This window comes from Crassostrea angulata, chromosome 2, assembly GCF_025612915.1.
Source record: "Crassostrea angulata isolate pt1a10 chromosome 2, ASM2561291v2, whole genome shotgun sequence".
NCBI classification, from domain to species: domain Eukaryota; kingdom Metazoa; phylum Mollusca; class Bivalvia; order Ostreida; family Ostreidae; genus Magallana; species Magallana angulata.
Genome location: NC_069112.1, coordinates 79,267,156 through 79,282,849, shown reverse-complemented (window position 1 = coordinate 79,282,849; position 15,694 = coordinate 79,267,156). Strand labels below are relative to the sequence as shown.

At 34.1% G+C, this 15,694-nt stretch overlaps 1 protein-coding gene across 1 annotated transcript; it reads left to right on the top strand.

The window, feature by feature from the left end:
- The first annotated feature begins 7,067 nt into the window (after positions 1-7,067).
- Positions 7,068-15,421, top strand: LOC128170986 (uncharacterized). The gene is made up of 8 exons (XM_052836747.1): positions 7,068-7,641; positions 9,865-10,116; positions 10,364-10,501; positions 10,724-11,126; positions 11,711-11,881; positions 12,190-12,274; positions 12,554-12,685; positions 13,025-15,421. The coding sequence occupies exons 1-8, from the start codon at positions 7,158-7,160 to the stop codon at positions 13,940-13,942; spliced, it is 2,583 nt and encodes an 860-aa protein (XP_052692707.1). The 5' UTR covers positions 7,068-7,157; the 3' UTR covers positions 13,943-15,421.
- Positions 15,422-15,694: the final 273 nt, after the last annotated feature.

The following is a 15,694-nucleotide window of genomic DNA, read 5'->3' as shown; positions in this document are numbered from 1 at the left end:
GACTGTGAAAAGAAAATTGTGGGATTGGTAAAGTCCATAGAAGACCCCACACATTTCTGTACACAGTCAGTAACAAACCTAATAAGTAATAGTCTGTAAGGGACGTTCCATTGCTGTATGACGATATTTTTTACACTGATAGCCTGATCATCAAGGTCAAGCCATGAAACATGTTAGCGCATGGTGAAGGGTTTTCAATCACGGAGTATTTTCACAACAACTGTGTTCTCAAATCTTATCACTGCCCCGTTGTATATGTTCGTCATATCATGGATATCTCGTCTGTTCTCATCTAAAAAAAATGGTACTTAAAAATGTATACATCTGAAAAGGGGTACTTTGAAGTAAAATGTACAAAATATAATAATTTATGACAAAAATAAAACTTTAAAAAATAGTTTAATCATGCGCACATAAAAAAGTGATTGGACGACCAGGGCGAGAAAGTAGAATAACACCACCTATCCCGTCTGAAAATTCTTATTTTATTATAAATGAGAAATTTAGAGCATTAGAAATTAAATTTAACAAGATTATCACCGGGAGCTCACTCACTATACTGGAAAAATAACCAACTAAATCCACGCACAGGATTGTATCTGGCGTTTTCTTAAACAATACGTTAATGTCAAGCTTGACAGTTTCTGTTCTTAGCCCAGTCGCCATTCCTACACAAATGTCCCTGTATCAGAACACTGGGTCCCACAGTCGTAGCTGTAGTTTGAGAAAGGACCAGTGACCTCCGATAGAATGGCTGTCCCGCTGTCTTTCACCTTGCTAAGCCGTACCCTGAATTCGGGTTACCATTTACAAAGCACGATATACCCAATGTTGTTCCTTCAGGTATATCTGCCTGTATACGTCTTTCTCTATTGATGTAATCACCTGGAAAATCGATATCTAAAATTCATATTAATGCCTAAGGCATTTTTTTAATTTCACTTGTAAATCTTCTTTTGCAAGCTTTTTGAATTCTCAAAAATAGATTTTTTTGTAAAAAAAAAAAAGGGTTTTTATGACAATCTTGATGTTTGTTCTCATTTTCTTCAAAGCTTGGAGTCTTGTAATATTGTAAAAAACCAAAATATGTTAAATATGTAAAATATAACACTTTTTAATATTTAATAGAAAGCCCCTCTTCTCATAAATGGACACGCCCATGTCCCCTTCTTGGTCTCTTCAAGCATCACTCGCTTAACCACGTGCTAAGTTAGACCTAACCATTAGGCATATAGCAGAATAGATGGTTCAGCCCCCCCACCACTTTTTTTCGCAGGAAATATAATTGTTCCGTAATGCGTTATAAACGTTTGAAAGATTGAGAAGTTGGAGTCGAAGGTATACAAGCCCCCCCCCCCCCCCCATCCCTTCCCCCACGGATTAGGAATTTCGTTATTTTCGAAAAAAAAATTGGTAGGAGACATGTTTTTTTTTTATTGGAACTATAGGTATAGCCCCCCCCCCCCCCCCCCCCCCCCGGATTGGGATTTTCATGATTTTGGGGAGTAGGTTTTTTTATCTCAATATTTCTGAGGAGCGGTGTAGCCCCCCCCCCCCCCACTTTCAATTTACATCCGACGCCAGTGTTACGCATGGCAACTGAATGACATATAGTCATATGATATCGATATATTTCACCATTATACTGTTCATTAACATTTAATACAACCATTACGGACATAAACTCACAAAATGGAGTGGTGGACACAACCTCGCTATGAACTGTCTCCTTAAAGTCTTTTACAGTGCATGTGATGGTTTTATTCCTTGTGACTTAATATATAACACAATCTATTGAAACGTAGTTGGAAAATTTCGAAATGTGTCAAACTTATTAAGGTTTTCCGCTCTCAGCGGAAAACCTTACTATTATTCTGAAAATTTTTTCAAATTTCTTATTATTTTTTTTTTCTTCTAGACGCCAACTTTGATCCTTAATATCTCGCTCGTTTGTTTACTGATTGTTTTGAAAGTTTCAGGACTGATAACATGCCGCGTGATGTTGTCGTTGCATATTTTAGTTGAGGAAAATCCCTATCCGGTTTTGAGTTATTCCCCTTTAAGTAAAATTTAACGACTTCTTTTGTCCAGGGGGTTTAGCTTTAACGATGACTGGCAGAGTCTCAAAGATGGGCTGGTTTGGAAGCTAATACATTGAATTTGTGCGAGATATATTTTATTTATTATTTAAATGCAAATAAAAGGGAAGGTATAGATGTTGAAACAAAGGTAAGAAAAAAAATCAAAAAAATTCGCGTATTTACCGTGATAGTTTTCTACCTGATAAAAATTTGTTATAACATGTATTTTAAAAGTTCTTGGTCTTACCCAGACCTTTCATTCGGTATACCGAAAAAGGGGCTGGCCCTTATAATTAGGGAGTTTGAGGCGTCCAAAGTTTCTTATCAATAACTTAAAAAGGAATAAGCATTTCTAATGCATTATTTAAGCAAAGTTGTAAAGAAATTAATTTTGAATCCTTCTATAGTATTTAATTTAATGTTTTCGTAATTTATAGTCAGTATTTGCAGAAACAATTGTTGTCAGTTCGGTCCATTTGTGTGGGGGTGCGCACGTTTATGAGGTTATGAAAGGGCTTCTTGTAATGCACTAACTGATACATGTAGCGCGCAAAAATAATTCCACATAAAATTCCCAAATGTTTTATACATATGTACATTTTCATTTCATATAGATAAACCTCTTTGACCTTATTTTTGTTGTTTGTTTCATAACTGTGCCCCTGTCTATATTTAGATGCATTACGAGACTCAGGTAACCGATCGATAGGACGCTAGCTGTATTCAGGCCGTCGCCTAGACGACAGTGCATGTGCTTGTAGAGCTGGACGTACACGATTAACGCCCCACTGTGTTACTGTAACAGAGACATTTTGAATTGTTTCAGTACTGGGAGATGTGTTAATAAAATGGTTCCAATGTATGGTAATTAAACTTAACTTTTCTACAATACGTATACACGGCCGTCATATAAAGCACAATGTGTATTACTGTCATGACAAATGTACGCTGGCAATTTAAACGAACGCGGGATTGCTCCCGATAGAACATACTGATTTGCGATGGATATAATATAATTATCATCGTGGAGATGATTTTAAAAAGTGAGCTTAATATTCGTATACGATAATATTTGAATCCAAAGCCGCTAGTTTTAAGTTACGGTTATTAGGGATATTAATTATGACTTGCCCCGCGTTTCAGGTTTTTTACTTGCAAAACGTCTACAAACGAAAATACCAAACAACCTTCAGCAGCAACTTATAAATTATTTATTCCATACACAATTCTAAAGAGGTAATTAAATAAATTTTATAAATGCTTTATACTTGTATTCGCTATCTTCCATGGAAATAAGTGGCATGGAAAAAATGTTGTTCAATGTTCATCAAATACGCTGTAGCCTTAGCAATCGAAAATAATTAACAAACTGTATATTGATAGATTGACATATCAACAAACATTCAGACCCGCAATGTGTTTTCTTACCAGATCTATAAAACGTAGACTCAGTGACTGAATTCTTTACCGTTTTCCGTCTGGGTTATTTTGAATCACGTGTGTACGTGTGTACGTTATGTGTAGCCATATAGATGAACACTTTAAGTGTTTAATTTTTAAAAGAAATTGTGTACATGCAGAGCAATGCAATGCTAGGACAATAAAATTCCAGCAATGTATCTGGTGAGGCCGGTCAGACTGATACTGGTTCTGCTTGTTCTACAAATAGCGAATGTAAGACGAAGTATTTGGGTGTTATATTTTATACAAATCTTAAAAGCTTGCATTACTCAACAAAGTATTTTATTGGAATTATTCTTAGTTACCTTAGCTGCATATATGTACCGCTCGGTCTGTATCCCGGAAAAATTGACTACCATCCGACATTTTTCATACAAGGTCTACAGACTTGCAGCTACATGTAACATTACCTTTAAAAATACATTTTAGAATTTGCCGCTGTTTATAAATTCATTAAAAAGACGCGCAGAATCAAGTGGTAATATGTCGTTTGATATGGGATTTATGACGTCTATTTATATTGTTTTCCTTAAAATTATTTCTTTATTTCAAGCTTGTGGGTGGAATGAAATCAGTTTCACATGTTATATGACATAAAGATGTCCTCTCCCCACTTTTTCTCGAAGCAACTATTTTTATAAAATTTACATAAAAAAAATTGAATTATCATGGAGTTGCCCCCCCCCCCCCCCCCCTTTTGGTAGCATGTAAAAAAAATGCTATGAAAATCATGAAATTATGAGTGAAATTTTGAAAAATTCAAAAAAAAAAAATTGGTTTTTTTTCTTGTCAAGATTTGTTGGATGAGTTTGCCCCCCCCCCCCCCCCCCCACACTTTCAAAAACGATGCTACGCGCTTGGAAATTACTCATTTCTTTATTCCCCTCTTTAATAAACAAAACAAACTAACAAACATAACCGATCCAGATAAATATAATTACATGTATCAAAAATAAACTTAAAAAACAAACTACACATTCATCCTTCACCCACAATATTGCCCCAACGATATTTCTCATCGTTGTAGACCCGTGTAACAATCTGTTAAGTAGGTGCTTGCACGAAAAAGAACCCCTTGCTGATCTACATTTTCATTAACGCATACAAAGAAAAAATATATTTTGATTTATTTATGAATTTCTTTTGATGTAAAAAAAAAAAAAGAGAAGAAATTGGTTCTCAGTCTCTCTTTATGCCTGTTTGTTAGCGGTTAATCCATTTGTTCATTTTGAATATCCTTTTGTAATTTAAAAAATGCGATGTAAATTTTTTTCATGCAATATTTCGGATAAAGCAATGAAGAGTTGTTTCTTGAAATTTTATAAAACCATAAAATTGTAAAATGCTAACATTGAAAATTGTGCCCGATTTCTTTCTTTTTTTTAAGGTAAAACTTTATTGATTTAAAAAATGATTCTTTGAGACAAACAAATTGACATAATCAATAAGAGTTTGACAATCTCTAACTGCAGGTCTGTAGCTTTTAGTCAGAAAAAGAATCGGATGGACGACCTAGGACACAGATCGTCCATCCGAATTTCTTGAAAATTGCCATTATTTTCGTACGCGGACGCAATACTCACCGAGACTAAATGGTTCGTATCTTAAGTTTTAACTGCTTTGAAAGGTAATATTGGTTTTCTGATAATTATGAACATGAATAATTAAATAAAAATGGTTAAAAGTACAGTAAAATTTCCGGCATCGGTCTTCTCCGTGCGCGGATCTAGAAGGGGAAGGGTTCCAGACCCCCCCCCCAGCGAAATTTCTTTCAATTACGTGTACATTATAAACTTACCAAATATGCTTCGGACATCCCTTGGCAAACTCAAATAACCGTCTGACTTTTCAGCCCCCACCCCGGAAAAATTTTCTGATCCGCGCATGTTCCACCTCCTCGAAATACAAAATTATTCTTCAAAACCCCTTGTAAAATTTCCAGGATCTCCGCATGCTAGTAAAAATGCTAGTAAAAATGCTAGTAAAACGTTTGCCAATGGTCTTTTTACCTTCGTACCGGGCATAACCACAGTCCCACTCTTTGAATAAAATGCGGCGAATCAAACTAGGGACAACGTGTTAAGATCTGTATTTGCTCATAAACATGTAGTATCATCGTGCAAAATACACTGTTCAATTATAATTTTTTTTTTACTTTACTTTTGTAAAATTCAACACCTGTTTCGAAATTTTTTCTCACAGTTTATTTCTTACATAGTTACTTTTTTTATTTAGTGATTGACACTTTTCAGACTTTATATGTGATTTCAAAAAGACAGAGTGTCATGTCTCAAGGACTGTTAACCTCTTAAAACAACATTGTGCAATTATCAGATTTTCATTTCTTGGACATCAAAGACTCATTGAGTTTATTTAATTATTTTATATCTGTGAACCTTTCACTCAGCTTACTTATATCATTACCTGTCAATTGCAATTTATACTCATTGTTAAGATTCTTATAAATAGTTATGTACAATTGTCAATGCGCAGTCTGGAATACGGCGGCCAGCCCCGGCCACGTCCTACTCTCCCAGAGTCTTGAGTCCGGAGGCCACTTCTGGCCATATCCGACTTGTTTGTAACATGTCTGTCTGTTAAATTGTTGCCATCGTTGAGTCTCGTCCAATAATGTGGAATCCTGCATCAATTGCCTGTTTATTTTTCTGAAACTGTATACTGGTGGATCTTCGGGAATATGGCAAACCTACCCTTCGTTTTAGCTTACGGCCCACAGCGCGCCCCAACCATTTACCTTATACACTTTACGCCAACATTCCCTCACCCGGTTCGTACTGCACACGACCGATGCAGATCCAGACGAATTCTCTATCACCGTAAAATCTACGCGGTCACAGAAATATAATACTTTGTTTCTCAGTGTTTACACATCTAATATTGTACTATGGTCAGCTATCAATTTTTTGTAATACGTCACAAGTATGACGCAGCTACGACGGAAAACCTAATCGTTGCTTGCAACGAGCTCCTCTCTAGTTTATCTTTTATTATTTTAAAGCTGCTTGGTCCGATTTTTTTTTGTTATTACAATATAAATATTTTTCCATACAAACAATTTATCTTAGAAAGTTATGGAATTTCTCCTATTTACATGAACAGAATCAGTCTCCTTTCAAAGTTAGAAATATTCAAAGTAAATAAAAACGATTTCTTTTTGGGCAAACGAAAAAACAAACCAAAGTGCATTACGGGAATTTTTAGAAAAGGAAACCGTTTGGTTTCGTCCCCCGATTGATTGGGGTTATTCAAACCGCATGCTATGCATGGATTGTAAAGAAAGCAAACTTCAGAAATATTAGCGAACAAAACGTACACATGTTTATTTGTAATTTGTCTGATTATTTCGACCTTTATTTAATGCGATTTCAAAGTCGCATACAACCATACCCGTCTCGTCGTCAGGGGTAAAATTTTACCTGAGGCAAAATAACGGAATACCCTTTTATGTATTTTGTTTGTTAGCAATTTTTGTACGTATTTTTCTTCATTGAAATTTGGCTTAACGTAGCTATAGATAGCGATCACGTGACAAAGCATGTGAATTCTAAAAAAAGAACTTCTCGGTCCATTTAATCCGGAAATGCAGTAATCAATATGGCGGACTGTCAACATTTGCCGCTAAAAGTCAAAGGGAAATTTTGTAGTAGAGGTAAATATAAAAAAGCATCGCGTATGAAACAATTTAATAGCGTTCATAAGAACGACAACGATAATATCCCCACTAACATTGAACATTCATATGCAAACGACTCGGCGCCATATTCCCAGGCAGACGACACATCTGTCAATCTTGACGATTTCGATGTACTGGAAAACGTATGTGTTCAAAGTGTGGACGGTATTCAGTGGAATGATGGCCGAAGGGTTGTGGAACTTAAGCACCTTGCCGATCAGCTTGTATGTGTACACTGTAACAATCGGCTGCATTTGTCGAATATTGAAAGTGAAAAGCGTTACGGGCTCGGTAGCTTGCTATACATCAAATGTGATAGCACTACTTGTGGATTTACTAACACAGTTTCCACGGGAAAAAGAAACAGTAAAGGTGCCTTTGATATCAATTCAAAAGTTACACTTGGTAAGTTTAATTTGACATGATTGCTCTCTCTCTCTCTCTCTCTCTCTCTCTCTCTCTCTCTCTCTCTCTCTTATTATTATACTCTGTCCCGAGTTTTTGCCACCACAACTTTTTGCTTGATATTTCGATAATCATGAATATCTTTATGCTCAAACTATGTTCATCCATTTATATGAAAAATGTCCAGATTATCTGTTTTGAAATGCCACCTCTACCGCCTCAGGTTTCAATACACATCCCAAATTGGAAAGTCTACAGCAGTACGGGGATTTTGCATTGCATTAGCCATTAACAAGCCCTAATGATAATGTTGAAAAATCGCCCAAGGTATCCCTAGTACTTCCGAATGGAGAAAAGATGTAAACTTTTCCCATTATAAATTTCCGTAAGAAATTTATTTTTGTTCCTGTGAAGTTTTATGAGTGAAAATGATAATTGTTCAATGAAGATATATTGGATTTATTCCTTTTTATCAATTTCAACTGTATTTCTTTCACATGTATGTGCATTTTTATTAAAAATCATTAAAGCTGTGATGGAAACAATAGCTTGGGACAGACTATAGTAGTGTGTGTATATACCAGGTATTACCAGTTGTATATATATATATATATATATTCTAGACTTTGACCCGTGCCTGCACGGGTGGACATTGCATATGATATCGGACATTTACGAAATAGATACATCAACACACCATATTGTTGACATTAACATAACCAAGCCTACAATAATGCTAATTATTTCACTACACTGCTTAGTTAGAATAATTTAACTGTGTCTCGGGACAGGCCTAGTTAAATGCATCTCATTTACCCATAATGAGCAAAAAATTGCAGATATATGTGTGTGTGTGTGTGTGTGTGTGTGTGTGCACATACAAAAACTTTTTAAATCAGTCAATTTTTAGCAATTATAAATGCTATCTTAAACAGCTATGCGAGTCATTTGTTATTTTTGATGTTTTATGCTGTCCCGCTGTAATTCTTTTTTTAATTTTGAGCCTTGAAGTTAGTTGGATTGAAATATTAAGTTCTTTAAAGTTAAAGGTTCTTCGATCCTCAGGCTCAAAATATATATTTTTCATTACAAATATCGTATGAATCCTTCAAACTTCATAAATGAAATAAAATTAAAAATGTTTTATGGTAACCTTGCAATTTATGAAGTTATTGCAATTTTGGCCACAATGGTAAAATGGAATAAATAACATATATATACAAGTTGAGATCAAATTAGGAAAAAAAAATTTGTATCGGTGCAGCAGTGGTTTGAACCCCTGGGTAGTAGGTCTCTGTGGAGCCACTAAGCCAAGCAGTTCGTTGTATGGCTTTGCATAACATTTAAAGGGACCTAGACACAATTCTAGATCAAAATTTTGTTTTTGATTTTTTATGTATAAAATGGTTTACATGCTCATTTTGAATGATTGGCCAAAATTTGAATGTTCATAGTCAAGTTATAAGAGAGATACAGAGATAAGAATTCGCTGTTATATTTGCAACATTTGATTGAAACTTATACCAATAAAACAAATAAGTAAACAATAACAAGACTCAAGTTTTGTTTACAAAACAAAGAATTTCAAACTCTACATTTTGCTTATAACTCAATATTTGACTTTCAAATTTTGACAAAGCATTAAAAATACCCAAATTAACCATTCTAAACATTAAAATTAGAAAACCAAAATATAATTTTTTTTAGTTCAAATTGTGTCTAAGTCCCTTTAGCATTATTTTTAAAGCATTAAAAATACCCAAATTAACCATTCTAAACATTAAAATTAGAAAACCAACATATAATTTTTTTAGTTCAAATTGTGTCTAAGTCCCTTTAAACTTCAATACTAAGTAAATGTGAAAATATGAAAGGCAGATTTATGACAGGAATAAAAAAAAAATCTGGATAGTTTAGAGTTATCAAACATTGTTGAGGATCTGAGATTGTTAAGGTAACATTTTCTTAACATATTTATGTGATATGTCATTGGGTTAACAAGTATCTGACTGTCTAAATATCAAACTCAGCTGTAGCTCTGTGTTTTGAGCACTGGTACAGTCAGTACACCAGAGGCACTTCAAGTTTCCAATGGAGAATTGACTTTTCACATGCATACTAAATCACATGAACATACAGTGCTCATGTAAAAAGTTCATGTATTGTTTTATTATTTTTTTTTACTGATATATATCTTATAATTGTATTATTTTATATCTTCAGCTATGATACATTCTGGTATGGGACCAACTCATGTCATCAATTTTCTCAGTACCTGTAACATTCCACCAATTGATACCACCACATTAAAGAAAAAAGAAAAAGAGATCTCAGCATCAATTGTAAAACAGGCCAAAGAGTCTTGTCGTAGAGCTAGAGAGGAAGAAATGGATGCTATATCAGACCAATTGGAGTGCAGTTTTGATGCTGGATGGCAGACCAGAGGATCTGGCTGTCAGTACAATAGTAGCACTGGTATGAACATTACTGCCTGTCATTGATTGTTATAAAGCTAGATTTATTTAGTGTAGAAAGCATACAATTATTATGGAGATTAAAATACATCATGCCCTAAATACATAAGTGATAAATTCAAAATTATAAAAATGACAATATTATATACATGTAGGGTAGACATTTTATTGAATATCTTTAATAAATTAATAGGTGTGGACTCCAGTAAGCATTTGTTAGTTAAAATTTTTGTCTTATAAATCAACAGGCCATGCCAGTATTATAGGTGCTCAAAGTGGAAAGGTCCTTGAGTTTGATGTGAGGTCAAAGACATGTAGAGTTTGTCAGTATCATTTTGATAGAAATGAAACAGTACCAAATCACAACTGCACCAGTAATTGGTCAGGTTTGTATGTCTTGAAATTGTTTATATGTTAATGTAGTGTAAGTATATATGCTAGCAAAGAGCTACTATAAATGATATTTTTAATGTAAATACTGGTAAGTGTCACTAAGTCAAGACCAACATTAAAGAAAAGAAAATGAATGATTTTCTTGAGGTAAAGTCATAGCACTTTTAATTTATCAGTATTAACATAATAAATATGAATTAATTTTTGTGTTTTAGGTTCTAGTAAGGCCATGGAGCCAGATATGGCTTCAGCAATGCTATATCGGATGAAGGAAGATGGATGTGAGGTTCAGACCATACATGCTGATAATGATTCCACCACTGCCGCTCGACTAAGAAATGACTTTCCATCCCTTCAAAAAAAGCAGGACAAGAATCATCTGAAAAAGAACTTGACAAAACAGCTGTATAAACTAGCCAAAGATCACAAGCAACTGAAACCAACTGGTACAATTTCATATGTGACCAGATGCTTTATGTACGCAATCTCCTCAAAACATAATTCTGAAGAAGAGCTGACATCAAAATTGGAGAGGGTTGTCCCTCACATGTTTGGAGACCACAGTCTTTGTGCAGAGGCTGCATGGTGTACATATCAGAAAAATCCAAAGACATTCAGGTACTTTTAAAATTTCATATCATTAGAACAGACAATAAATTGGTTTATTTGATGCTAAAAGAATAGGACTTACATGTATTTAAACAATTATATGCATTCTTTGGTGATTCATGATGATATAAATGTAGACAACATTACAGAAAAAATAGATAAATGCACAACTTGCATCAGCTGATGGTGATAAAAAAAATTCTGCAATGATAGCTACCTTCATAGCCTGCATGAATCATCAGTCACATTGACTTTGTAGAGAAAAACATACTGGTACTCAGTGGATAAAAATATATGTTTGTACTTGTATGATAAGAAGTCTTTAAACCATCAATGAAGCTAGACCAGGGTATGGTATGGTTTCACAGGTTAGATATTTTTGTAAACAGGAATGACCCAAGTACATGTACTGGTGTGAACCACATTTCAGAGACTTGTTTAGATTTATGTAGTTTTGACAAACTTATGTCTTTGCTGAAATCACTGTAAACACAGTGTGTAGATTTAGTGCATCTTAATCATAAGAGGATTATAGTGGAAATTTCTGATCTATGGTATACCTTGGTTTATGATTCTTTCTTTACTTATTTCAGATTCAAGCACCTTCCAAAAGGCCAACCATTGTCAGGTGATCAGCTAAGAGCAGCACTGGATAACATAACGGAGAATTTCAAAGGCATGGCCTCTCAGCTGCAAAAGCTTGGATCCACACAAAGCAATGAAAACTTTAACAACATTGTGGCAAGCAAGGCCCCAAAGAATAGGTATGATGTAATCATGTTGTTTTGTGAAATGGAATTTCCATTAGGTAATGTAGCTAAATTTTATACTGAAGATACGAGTACATGTATTTATTTTCATAAAATAATAAATTTTGACAACCACGTTATTATGTAAACCTGTTATACTCAGCCCAAGGTTCCAGTTTCTGTCACGTTCAATGTAAAATTGAGATAAATGAGAGGAAAAAGAAATGTTATCATTTTTTGACCAAGTAGAACTTGACAAAAGCAGGGTGTGTAAGGTGTTTAAGTATAAATGTGTAAATGATTTAATTTTCTTTACAATTAAGGTCATATGGCAGCACAGCATCCCTAGTCACTAGAGTCTCAGCAGCAGTCTTACAGAAGAATGTTGGATACACATACATTGAAGAGGTACTTGTTTATTTAAAGATATTGTAACTATGTAGTTTCTCTTGCTCTCCTTGGTCAAAACTGGCTCAAACCTCACAACTGCAAAAGAATGTTCTTGGGTAATATATATGTGCAGTTTGTGACCTGAGCTTTTTTTTCTAAAATCATAAATTATGGTCAAAGCTCAACCTTTATAGGTCTTTGACCCTTTTCTTTCTTTACCAAAAGTTGAGTACCATATCAACAATTTAGAGTTGCAGATATGTGTCTGTTTGGTACTGTAACTATTTTTTGTTCCAGGTAAACAAAGACATCCTCTTGTCTCCAGGAGAGGTTTCTAAGAAGCATGGAATTAGCATGGATAAGAAGAAGTTGTGGCATAAAAAAAAGCATGCATCAGTTTCCTTCAAAAGGAGACGCCTGTTATTGAAGGTATTGTTTTATACATTATACTTTTATAACAAAATGATATGTTCACCATTCGTTTCAATGGCAGAGCTACATATTTTGCATAACTAATCACAAAATTAACCAATTTCAATGGAAGAACCAGTTGGTCAAGATCAGTATGTGTGCTCTGTGCAGTAGATAAACTGAACCTTAGTCTTCATGCTTTGTTAGCTTGAACAGAATCTGTATGATTTTTTTTTTATTGTTAGTATAATTTTCTATATTTAGGCTACAAATGAGTTTCAAAAGGGTAGGTACAATGCAGCACACATTGTCAAACTTGTTTTACTAAATTTTTTATATTTCTATTTTTCTTGAAAGAAAAGACAACACTGGAGGGAGTCAGCAAATTATGTCAAAGAAGGGAAAACTTACGAACAAGGCATTTCATCAGCAGATGTAAACCCATGTGATATAGAAGCTTTACCAGGAAAGCGCAACTTCACTGGTGACGAAAATATGGTCGTCTTTGACTTGGAAACAACAGGACTGTCCCGCAACAGTGACATAATCCAATTAGCAGCTTTTGATGGGAAAGAAGAGTTGAATATTTACATTTCCCCATCCCAGGAAATAACGAAGAAAGCAAGTGAAATTACAGGACTGAAATATGATTTTGAATCTGGATGCATGTTTTCTGGGGGACAGAAAGTAGAATGCATTGATATTAGACTTGCTCTCCTTAAACTTATAGATTATGTTAGCAAGCGAGAAAAGCCAATTCTTGTAGGCCACAATGTATTGTCCTTTGACATTCCAATTCTAAGCAAGAAACTTCAAGAGCATGGTCTTCTTCAAGAATTTTTGCGGCATGTCAGTGGTTGTTTGGACACACTCAGGCTAGCACGTAAGTTATTCAGTAAGGAAACTGTGGGCAACTACAAACAGCAGACACTGGTACAAGTTCTCCTAGGAAAATCCTATCAAGCACATGATGCTCTTGCAGATGTTAAAAATCTTTACGAACTTTTTGTATCCAAGTTCACATTCAAAGAAACAGATGCTTTTCCTTTCAATTTCCATGTCCTTCAGAAGTCATTCGTACCACTTGTTGAAAGGAAGCTTATTTCGAGTGCAAATTCAAGAAAACTGGCAAATTCTGGTCTAGGACTTGGACACCTTAGTTTAGCGTACCAACGAGACAACCAAGAGGGGGTTAAGTTTATTTTGTCAGAACATGGTTTCAATGCAAAAACATCGAAAGGCATCAATTTGTACTTTGAGAAACAGGAAGAATAAGCATTGTTAAAAAGGACAGTGTCATAAAAGTGCATTTCTTGTCTATCTTTAAAGTATGTATATAATTGTAATATTTTGTAAACATCAATATTGTATTGATGAAGTATGCAACATAGCTATACTATTACAAGTAATACTGCAGTTCTTTATTTACCGGTACATTGAATTTCTAAATTAATATTAAATGAATTGGTTTTTTTTTTATGTGCACATTGTTTAACATGTTTAAAGTCAGGGACATACATGCAATCATACTTTTTACATTGTAACTTTACCTTGCTTTATTTTCTCATCGTGTTGGGTGTTTTCATGTCAGAAATACTCAATGTCTCAGGTTGTGACATAATTGTACCTTTTGTAGTTATGTCGTATAGGACAAATATTGTCATATGTCTAAGGTAAGGAACATGATTATATGTAATAATCATTATGTGTATTTGAAACTGTATTTGATTTTTAAATCATCTGTTTACCTTATCAAAGTGTATTCATGTCAAATTTGTTTGATCGACATACATGTACATGTTCATTCTTCTTGGCAAACGTGTGAATATTGTTTCATTTTATTAATGTGGCCATGAAATACTGTGTGAGGAAATGTATTGGTCAAAATATATTTATTATAATATGAAATAAAAACTATATTGAGCAGATAATTTTTAACAAACAAATAAGTGTCAATTTGTGTGTGTCAAGTTTGTTAATTTATTTTGAATTTTAAAAAGGTGTGTGTGTGGGTGGGGGGGGGGGGGCATCTGCTGCCTTTATTTGCTCTCAATGTGGCCATGAATTTTTTAGTGAGAAATAGTATTGTTGGAATAATTCTCATTATAATAAAAAATAAATGTTTTTTTTGAGCAGATAATTTTTTTTACAACCAAATAATTAGCGTCGATTTGTGTGTTTGTTAAGTTTGTCACTTATTTATTTTTAAAGAAGGGGGGGGGGGGGGTGTTAATGACCATCTGCTGCCCCTATGTTTTTTTTTTAACTCTCAATGTGGCCATGGATTTTTTTTTCAGTGAGAAATAGTATTGGTCAAATAATTATCATTATAATAAAAAAAAAATTATAATTAACAGATAATTTTTACAACTAAATTAGTGTCAATTTGTGTGCATCAAGTTTTTCAAATTTTTAAAGGGGGGGGGGGTGTTGTTAATGACCATCTGCTGCCTTTATTTGCCCTCAATGTGGCCATGATTTTTTTAGTGAGAAATGGTATTGGTCAAATAATTCTTATTATAATAAAAAATAAAAATTCTATTGAACAGATAATTTTTTACAACCAAATAAAAGTCGATTTGTGTGTGTCAAGTTTGTCAATTTTTTGGAATTTTAAGACTTATTTGAGCTTGGTTTTTAAATTCTAATAATGCTGAAGTAATTAACTGTTCATATAAGTTTAAGCTAAGAACCTAGATGACAAATCTCATTTGATTTTGAATGCATGTTGCAAAATAAATTTTTTATTTGTCATTTTATACATTTCTTTATGATTTATAGAGTGCAAAGAAAGGGGGGTAACTCATCACATCACAGCTCAGTAACGAACCCTCAATGCCATGCTCATATTTTCACATATTGCTCAGTACACACTAATATATGAAATATGTAAATTTTAAAAAAATCTATTGGATAGTTTTTTTGGGGTCAGGTGTCCTTGGCTACCTTAATTGACTAGAAAAAACTACTGCAATGTCTATTATTATACATATACTAAGCACAACCATCGTTTAAAAGCGTGCATAA

Excerpts from the sequence above, each read along its gene's own strand:
- LOC128170986 (XM_052836747.1), top strand. The coding sequence starts at position 7,158 with ATGGCGGACTGTCAACATTTGCCGCTAAAAGTCAAAGGGAAATTTTGT. Across the intron at positions 11,127-11,710 it reads AAAAATCCAAAGACATTCAG|ATTCAAGCACCTTCCAAAAG; the intron begins GTACTTTTAAAA and ends TACTTATTTCAG. Across the intron at positions 12,686-13,024 it reads GGAGACGCCTGTTATTGAAG|AAAAGACAACACTGGAGGGA; the intron begins GTATTGTTTTAT and ends TTTTCTTGAAAG.